At 42.3% G+C, this 10,060-nt stretch overlaps 1 protein-coding gene across 2 annotated transcripts in view; it reads right to left on the reverse strand.

The window, feature by feature from the left end:
- Nucleotides 1-6,518: 6,518 nt before the first annotated feature.
- LOC102368346 (toll-like receptor 2 type-2) overlaps nt 6,519-10,060 on the reverse strand; it is a 20,567-nt gene continuing 17,025 nt past the window's right edge. For both annotated transcript variants that reach the window (XM_006019141.3, XM_006019143.3), the window contains exon 2: nt 6,519-9,557. In XM_006019141.3, the coding sequence (XP_006019203.1) occupies nt 7,171-9,552 (2,382 nt within the window). In that variant the 5' untranslated portion in view covers nt 9,553-9,557 and the 3' untranslated portion in view covers nt 6,519-7,170. The remainder of the gene's footprint in view (nt 9,558-10,060) is intronic.

Raw genomic sequence — 10,060 nt, forward strand, 5'->3', positions numbered from 1 at the left:
GAATGACCTGGTGGTTGTGGAAAGGACTAAAGGGGAGGTATGGAGAGAGGGTGGGGGGACAGAAGAATAGGGGGCCTGACACCCAGAAAAACAGAACCTGAGCCCATTGAGGGACAGAGCATGGGGCCAGAGCAGGCCTTGGAAAAGATAGGCCTGGGGCCAAGAGAGAGAAAGTAAGCAATGAGCCCAGGAAGAATTAGGTACTTGGGGAAGGTCCAGTGCCCAGGGGGACTAGGGTGCATCGAGGGAAGCTGCAGTGCCTGGGACCCAGAGGGCAGAGAGTTGTTAGATCACCTGCAAGGCATGGGAGTGGGTATTGAGGAGGACGGAGCCCACAAAACTAGCCCTTAAGGCAATGACCACAAGCACCTATGGTCCTGAGAGTAAGACCAGGCTTGAGGCGCTCTGGGGCAGCCTCCTTTTCATCAGAAATTAACAACATCCAGGCATGGGGGGGGTGAGTAAAAGGGGAAGGGCTGCATGGGGAGCCAGGCTGGCAAGGGCTGAGTGGCCAGCAGGAGGCATTGCTACCACCCCTGGGACAAGCACTTGCTACAACATGTTACACAACACTAAAAGAGTCAGGCACCAAGAAGAATATTAGTTTCTCCTGAAGCATACAGGGAGGTTTTCAAAGTCTGGTCAAAAGAAAAGTAGACTATAAATGTAGTCATGAAGCAAGCAATTTACATCCAGCAGTCTTCTGGCCCAAACTGTCTAGTACATTCAGGTATCTTTGGGGCACTCCTGTTATGCATTATCAGCCATGAACATAGCTGAACTTGCCAGATCAACCAAGGGGTATGGCTGCTTTCAATTGCCAGCCCACTCTGGCCCCATGTATTATAATTAATCAATCACAAACATACTCTCTTTAATTTTTATATATAAGCTACTACCATACCCTTACCTAACGAACTCAATTTTTAATTTCCCAAACGTTGCATATATTCTTTGTTTCAATTTTCATTTAAAGAATGTGTAAGGTAGATAACTATGTACTGAATAACATTTCACAGGGAACACTAGTAAGAAATGAGAAAACTCCTTCACAGTTGCAGCAAAACCTTAAAGTGACAATATTTTACCTTAAAGTCATATTTTTCATTTTATTACTAGAAACGTGCCTGATTCTTAACATTGAAATTGCTTTATAAAACAAAGTCCTCTTCCTTCAGTTTTACAATTAAAATTCTTTTATTGTGGTGTTGAGAGGGATACTAACAAATATTGAATATTTTCCAATCCTTGAATATCCACATTATTTTTTCCAGCCAGGAGTGTGAGGATATAAATAATCTTCTGCATGAAAGAGGTTTAACTGTAGTCTCCTTCAGATTGGGTAGTTGCCAGATTTTGCTCCTACAAAGAATAGAATATTTCACCAAAGTTAGGTGGTATCTCTAAGCCCCTTCATTCATTCCTATATCCTCAAGCAATTTGAAACTGTAGCTGAGGTTGGGTCTATGACAATCTCTTTTGCACAAAGCTGTGTCATTTTAATAAAAAGAATTCCAAAACAATAGTCACCAGCTTAGAAGGGATATGCTACTCATTGCACCAGAATTTCGTTAGCTTATGAAAACAAGGGGTTTCTAATGACTGGATCAAAAGTAACTTGGAAAACCTGTGCTTTCGTTGTGGACCAACCATGTGATTAAAAAATTAGTTGCAGGTCTATCCAATAAAACAAGAACAAGTATATAGATAGATCCAACTATAGGCTACATAAAAATAATACAATAAAAGCATGCATAAAGTTGTGAAGTCAAATATTCAAAAGTTATTAGACATCAGAATTAAGGCTGCCTGTTCAATAAGCAGTTCTTCTACATTTTTTTTTTTTTCAATCTCATCATTCAGTGTTTGGCCTCAAGCATAATTTACTGCATGCCTCTTAAACCCTACCCTGGTTATACAATTAGCAATTTCCTCATGGGATTTTCCCTCATCACAGAGCTAGATTTACAAGTGGTATGTAGGCCTTGACTTTTGGTTGCCCTGCCACCCAGTCGAATTCATAACCCTGGGTTAGGTCCTCAGGTTTCATATACAATACATAGGAGAGTCAGATGCCTAAGACCATGATTCACAGAACCCAGCAGCACATTCAAAGAAAATGCTGAAGACAGCCCAGTCCCTCAAAGTGAGTTCAGCACCTAGCTCCAACCTGGATGGAGGCACCTATGTCCATGGAAAATTCACAGGTGTGAAACCCCTCCTGTAGTTAAATGCCTAAAACCCATCTGTTTTATTTAGAAGTTGGGGAAGGGGGAAAGAAGGAAGAAGGTTTTCTTATTCTTACCTGCTGAAGCTGTTCCACTAAAATACTAAAATATTCACTAGAAGGGAGAGGTGCTGGAATCAGGTTTCCCAGGGGAGTGGGCCAGCCATCACAAGCAAATTGTTCTCTCTCTGTTTAAAGCCAATCGACTGATTATTTAATTATGCTTAGTAAAGCTGAATGGCTTAACTTCAGCTGAAATACTGTGTTCAGTTTGGGGCACCACATTTTTAAAGAAAAATAAGAGAAACTGGAGAAGGTCCAAGGTTAAGTAAGAAAGACTATAAGTGAGTCAGAAAGCAATTTGTGAGGAATGAGTAGAAGGACAAGGCATGTTTGTTTGAGAGAAAAAGGAATTGCGGGCATTATGATAGTTTTCAAATATTCAAAAAGTTGCCATAGAGAAGATAAAGAGCCATTTGTGCTGTCCTCCTATGAAGAGCAGGATGTGCAGCACTGCATTTCAACTTCAGCGAAGGTTTAGCATAAATCTCAGGAAAACTGCAAGAGCAGGAGGACAATGCAGTAACTAGCCCAAGGAAGCTGTGGAACTTCCTTTCTGGGAGGTTTCAAGAAGAGGCAGGGCATGTATTTGTCTCTGCTGGTTTACACCCTATGTTTGTACAGAGGTTGGATTAGACCAGGAGTGGGCAAAATGCAGCCTAGGGGCCAGATATGGCCCACCAGGCCATTCTATCTGGCCTGCGGGGCCCCTAAAAAATTTAGAAAATTTATATTTATATGCCCCTGGATGCCTATCATGTGGCCCTCAATGGCTTGCCAAAACTCAGTAAGTGGGCCTCCACCCAAAATAATTGCCCGCCCCTGGATTAGACTCTCCAGGTGCTTCTATGAACATGAAAGAATTATCCATGAGTTAGGATACTCTCACAAGTCATAGGGGACCTACATTCAAAGAGGCATGGAAAGGATTTGAAACATAGTCTTCTACTGGGTAAGTGCTCTGCACTGCTGGCATGAAATGGAGTGGGAATATCTGGTTTGTGAATCCCACCAGGGTTTAGACAAGAGACAGAGGCCAAGCAGGTTCACATAGCTGCACACATGCCAAGAGTGGAAATGTTGGTGCCATGGGAATTTTACTGGAGAAAACTTAGGTGCTGAAGAAATGTAAGTACCTACAGAAGTAGACATGTGGGAATGCTGCTCTGACCCACTGTAACTACTGTGGGTCAGAGCAGACTCAATTAATCGAGTCTGCTGGAGCGTAGTAATGACTGCACTCCAGCAGCCTCCGTAGCTTGTGTATTTAGCATCCCTGTGCTTCAAAATGGCAGTAAGGGGACTTAAACTAAAGCTCATCTAACGAGTTTTAGTTAAAGTGCCTGTACTGCCATTTTGAAGTGCGGGATGCTGAACACATGAGGCGCTGTAAGCGCTTTAATTCAAGTGGTCCTCGGAGCTGGTCTAATTAAAGCACCCCTCCTCTTGCCCCCAGAATACATGTAAAGACATCCCTGGTCAGTGGGGGAGAAATCAGTAGCGACTACATTGGACTGAGTATTTAAAGGATATTTAAGACCCTCTTGTGAATCTAGGCCATGGTACCCAAGTGCCTCACAAACATTGAGGAATTTATATTCACAGCTCTCCTAGGAAACAGGGCAGTACTATATCCCCATTTAGCAAATGTGATGAAATGAAACGCAGAAAGGTTAAGACTTAAATTTGCAGAAGCATCCACTAATTTGGGGTTCTTCCAGGATTCTAACGGAGGTAAGCTTCACTGGTACAAGCCAATTTTAGCATCACTACAATGTATCTACCCATAAGTCTAGCAGTGGTTCAACTTCCTCATGACAGTCAACTATGAATAGCCTTTCCTATCTTAGTGGGATAGGCAGACAGGAATGTGGGTGATATTAGGGCACTATTGATCAGGAAGACTAGAGTAGTGGTGGTCAACCTGCAACATGAGTGCCACAAATGGCATAGGCCGCCTCTGTGGATGGCATTGGAGTGGCACTCAGGGTGAGTACAGGGTAATTTGTGTATCTAGGGACAAAAAGGTTGGCCCCCACTGGGCTAGAGAACATGGGAAAAGGGAGAAGTAAATTCAACAAGCCTTACATTGCCCATATGTAGTTTGCTTTTATACTGTGAGTGCCTGAGAGTGTATTAGGAACAGAAACTGGATCATCTTCTGTGCTTTTACCGCATCTAGGACCACATAAATAAGAGAGAGGAAATGAATAAAGTACACAAATCTCTAAGCTACTTTCCCACAGTAATCCTGTGACTCTGGGGTCCAGAAACTTTCCTCTTGAGATTTCACACCATACACATTATTCCAAGTATTTCTCACATTGTTGCATTCTCAATTAACTACACCAAATATAATCTTATTGTAAATCTTTTCATTTGACTATAATTACACATTATCTTGTTGCCCTGTGGGGTCAGGCCAACACTCAGGATCTAAATATTGCGCTGTTAGACAGGAAGGCGTGGGGTACAATTGCACATGCACACACTCAAAAATCAATTAGGTGCATACACACACACACACTAGGCACATACACATACTCTAGGTGCATACACCCCCACCAGGCGTACATACACACACTACCAACTCAGGCACATACACACCCAAAATTACCGGCCTAGGCACATGCACACTTATTACCAATTCAAGCACCTACACGCTATACATGCCAAAAGTTAGACAAAAAATCAATGGTCAATACCCACACACACAGTACACATACACAGATTACTAATTCGTATATCATGCACATAATGACATATATACATATACACACACACACCAGTTCACACACATACAATCCACCCACACATACATACAAGTAAGTTCCTAACTTGGATGGTGTGGTGTGTATGTGTGTGTGCTTGAGGTACCTGGGATACTTGGGGGAAGGTTAAGTGAAAGAGAGAGTTAAAGTGTAGGGAGTGAAAGTTGCCGGAACTGGGATTAGAACTAGAGAGAAGCTGGCTGAGGAACTGAGGCTTGGGTTTACTTAAGGTCAGGCTCACCTGGTGCCAGGGTGGAAGCAAGGGAAAAAGCCCAGTGGCAAGGAGGAAACAGCCAGGAGATAGAGGCAAAAAGCTGGGAGATCAGGGGAAAAGGCAGTGGGGATGAGACAGTGGGAAAGAAACAGGGGTTTGAAGGCAGAGAGGAGCTCAGGACTGCTGGAGCCACAAGAGCATGGGACAGGTGTTAGAGGTGGCGGTGAGCCAGAAGCAGAAGAGGGAGAAATGAGACAGAAGTTAGAGGGGCAAGGAGCAGAGACTGGAGCAGGGCTGGAACCGTAGTAAAGCAGAACACAACTTAGGGGTCCAAACACCAGTTTTACTAAATGAAGACTGTACTGTACAGCTTGGTTCCTACACACACACTCAATGGCAGCAGGAGAAAGAGACTCAGTGGAAGGGTTGGAGTCCAGGTAGGGAAGAGAAACAGAGTCCAAGTCCTTGGTTGAAGAGAGGGTGGGGGGGTGATAGCTACCTATCCAGGCTGAAAAGGGGTCTTTGTCCAGCAGGTGTTGTCCAGAGGGGGGGTGGTCGCTGGCAGGGCCTCTGGGTAGATAGGTGGTGTGGCATGGTGCTGGTCCAGATGGAGAGAGCGTCCCCAGGAGTCAGTCTTCGCTACCCCTTTTTATGGGGCAGACTACTTGTGATCTCCTATGGAGAGGGCCTGTCCAGGCAAGTTCAGTCCTGTTCCAGAGGGCTCCAGGTGTTCTTACTGAGCATGTGCAGCCTTGGCATGATGGTGTTGCCTCATCTTTTGTTTCTTGGTTGCTGAGGGTGGTTCCAATGGCTGAGTCGTTGGTCCAGGTATTGGTTTTGATGGTTCGGTCATTCAGAGGGAGCAGACCTACTGCCGTTGCCTCTCAAGCACCCGCATTCATCCCCATTCATTCAGGAACCAAGTTACATAGGAGGGGTAGGTGCGAGTCATAAGTTACATAACTGGGCATGGGGACAACATGGAGACTTGACAAACAAAATGGAAACTTGACATGACTTATGCTAACTTACATAGATAGGCCTAAATCATATAGTATCAGTAAAACAGTAATATAGAACAGTAAAAATCAATATACATATAATAATTATACAATATAAAGAAGGAGAAAAAACAAAACAAATACAACATGCTACCAAAATAAAATGCTGAAGCTTATCCTATGTCTTAACTCACTTATACTTATTTATAGGGAATAGAGAGAGAGAAAAAGTCAGAAATGCTTGGGGAAGGGGAGGGAATGCAGTTTTAAATAAAATAAAAAACAACAGAAACTGGGGGTTTTGCTACAATCTTTTCAAGGCATCAGCTGAAAGAATCTTATTTTCATGCAAACAAATAATACTCTTTTACTGTGTTCTTGTCAAATGACAGCAAATGCTCTTAGGGTATCTAAGACAACTAAAACAGGATGCAACCAACAGACCTTGAGGTATTTTTCAGCATGTTGGCTTTATTTCTTTTATAAGAGAGAGAAGACCAGTAACATTTGTTTTGAAATAGTTCAGCAAAGGGGGTAGACATAGCTACAGAAAGATACCTGAATTAAGCAAAAATTATTCCCAAAAGTATTACTGAAGATATTGCTGATGTTACTGATAGATGATGTTATGTAATGTAATGATGTTACTGAAGATATAGACACCTTACCTACATCCCAGTTATTAACAGAAAATGCAGAAGACCAAAGAATTTCTCTGGCAGTCACAGTCTCAGCCGGTATATTCCATTTAACAAAGATATAATTAGTTTAATGTACAGGCAAATTCTCTGTATGGAATAACAATAAATAAGTCCTTATCAGGAAAAGGGCCTGCCCCATATTCTAGGTGGAAGGCCAGTGCAGGAGTGCTACTATAGTGGTCTTAAATTAACTTTCCTACGACGTTAAGGCCTCTTTTAACTTACTCCAAAATACTTGCTGCTGCACTTCCTCAAGAGGCCATTCCAGGTAGGTCTTTGTGTTCATTAATTTCCTCAGATTGCAGAACCTTTTGGGAATCGCCTTTCCTTGAATGGGCTCTAAAAGAATCAGAATAGCTGTATCATTGTTCTCATCAAAGAGGCGGAAGTGGGAGAAGTCCAGCTCATACTTGCACCACTCGCTCTGCACAAAGTGCTCTGACAGCACAAACAGCGTCTTATGACTCTTCTCAATGGAGTCAATGATGTTATCAACTATCCACTTCCCAGGCATAAAATCCCGTTTGTGAAGACACAGTTTCAGAGGGGGGTTGGCGTACTCCAGTTCCTGTACCATTAAGTTTTCAACCCACTCAGAGTCTCTCTCACTGTAGGAAACAAAAGCATCATAGCAGATGTCCTTTGTTTGCACTTTCTGTGGCTTCCTTTTTGCTTGAAGCCAAGACCAAGTCATTTTCATATACCAGAATGCATGCAGCTTGTACCCCACAATCACAACGAGCAGGATGAGTAGGAGCAGCAGAATGCAGATTGAGGACACCACCAGTGTTTGGTGGCATTCCATCAGCGAAAGCTGAGCAGCTTCCACTTGCTTCCCTCTCACAGCAGATGGAGAGTCACAAATGTAGTTTTCTGGCCAGTCAGCCAAGACATTGGCTATTCCTGCCTCAGACTGAATGAAGGAGAGAAATTCACAAGAGCAGATGAAATTATTGTCCCCAGCCTCCAGCCTCTTCATGTTCTTAAAGGATTTGTGTTCTTCCTTGGAAAAACTGTTTAATTTATTTCTTGTGATTGTCAGAGCCACTATATTAGGAAGTAGTGCAGCATCCGGCAAGGCCTTTAATTTGTTTTGGGCAATGTATAGCTCTCGGAGAAGTGGGAGCTCTATTCTAAATTCAATCAGGTTGTTGCTACTAACATCCAAAACTTCAAGAGTTGGAGGAATGCAACCTGTTAGCTTGGGGATTTGAGTGCCTGATAAATTTAAATATTTCAGGTTTTCCGGCCAGTCACATACTTCTGGCATTTGTCCAAAATTATTCTGGCTAATGTCTAGTTGTGCTAGTTTCTGTAGGTGAGCTAAACTTTTTCCAGTCATCTTTAAATTGCTCAAGGAATTCTGACTTAAATTTAAAGTGTTCAGAACAGGCCAAGCGCCCATACATGCTGAATGCCCCAAAGCGGGATCTGAAAGCAAGTTGTCACTAAGGTCAAGATACTCCAGTGAAAGCAAACGTTTTGAAATGAGGCAAGGAACCAAGAAGACCTTAGTATTGCCAACAGTGACCTTCGTAAGGTTACCTATAAGATTTAACACAGCATAAAGATCTGTAAATAAATAAAATGTTTCGATGGATACATTCCATATTGTCAGTACTTTAACAGGGAATGATTTGTCTGCAGGACCTTGTTCAGACCACTGTCCAGTCCCCTGCAACGTACAGTCTTCTGCCTCCAGCTCTACCAATTGTCTCATGTTCGCCATGATGCCCATCATACTAGGGATGCTTTCATCTGTAAGCAAAACATTTCTAAACAGGAGTTTCTTCATAACAGAAGGAATCATTATATTCAGTAACATAGTTTCATTTTCTGTCCTGAAAGCTATATTTCTCAGTTCTAAGCAGATTACAGAATTTACAAGATCCCCCAGAATTGATGATAGCACAGAAATACCTCTTACATTTATGATTATGTGATTTATGTTCCTAATGGATTTCAAACTTCCCTGCTCATACCAATGGAGCTTTTCCCCCTGAATTTCAAGTTGCTCAAGAACAGTAATTCCTTCAAAGTCCTGCTGCCGTATAGCAAGGAAGCGATCTTTATTCCCAAGGTGCAAATTTCTCAGATTTTTAAGATTTAAAAACAGGGCCCCTTCTCCAAGTTCTGCATAGAAATTACCCCGTATGTCCAGGTGCTGTAAGGAAACAAAGTCCCTGAACCAAGTAGGTGACAAGCGAGTCAAGTTATTATTGGATAAATCCAAATGCTCCAGTTTTCCAAGGGAGTGAAATGAATCCTCGTCTATTGTCCAAATTTGATTTGATTGCAGCAACAGCACACGGAGGTTCACGCCTGACCTCAGGTCATTTTCACTGATATGTTCTATTTTGTTGTGGGTCAGTTTCAGTCCTGTGATTTCACTTGTTATCCCTGAAGGAATGGTGTTCAGCCCCAAGGAAGAACAGTCACAAAAATGAGCAGCATCACACAAAGGACAAACCTGCTTTGTGGCTCTTTCTTCTGAAACCTTTGCAATAATGACTGTGTAGATGATCCAGATTCTCCAAATGTTTTCTGTCATCCTGCTTGGTTTAATTTTTTTCAACATCTTATCTGTGAAAAAGAGAAATAAAGGGAGAAATGAGCTAGCTAAGTGAATTGAATTCCCTCAATAACTACCCCCACAATGGAACCATCGCCATTTCTGGATCTTGCACTTGCACCTCCAGAAAAGTAATACATCTCATCCAGTGCACTAAGTGCCCTGATAGAAAATATCTAAGAGAAACCAAACAACAACTGCATACCAAAATGAACGCACAACGAAAATCTATCAAAGACAAAAATACCCAATTACCTTTGGGTGCACACTTCTCACAAGACAGCCACTCTCTCTCTAATCTCTCAGTTCTAAGCCTCAAAGGAAATTTACAAAACAACTTTCATACATGAGCCTACGAATTTCACTTGATAAATCCAGTGGATACAAAAAAATCATGGAGTAAATATAGACATTGAATTGAAATATATACACATTATAACCTGCCTACCACCCAAAAACTCCAGGTAACCTGTCTGCGTTTTCATAGTTTCATAGTTTCTCGGGTCGGAAGGGA

The sequence above is a fragment of the Alligator sinensis genome, unplaced genomic scaffold (genome assembly GCF_000455745.1).
Source record: "Alligator sinensis unplaced genomic scaffold, ASM45574v1 scaffold169_1, whole genome shotgun sequence".
Lineage (NCBI taxonomy): Eukaryota > Metazoa > Chordata > Crocodylia > Alligatoridae > Alligator > Alligator sinensis.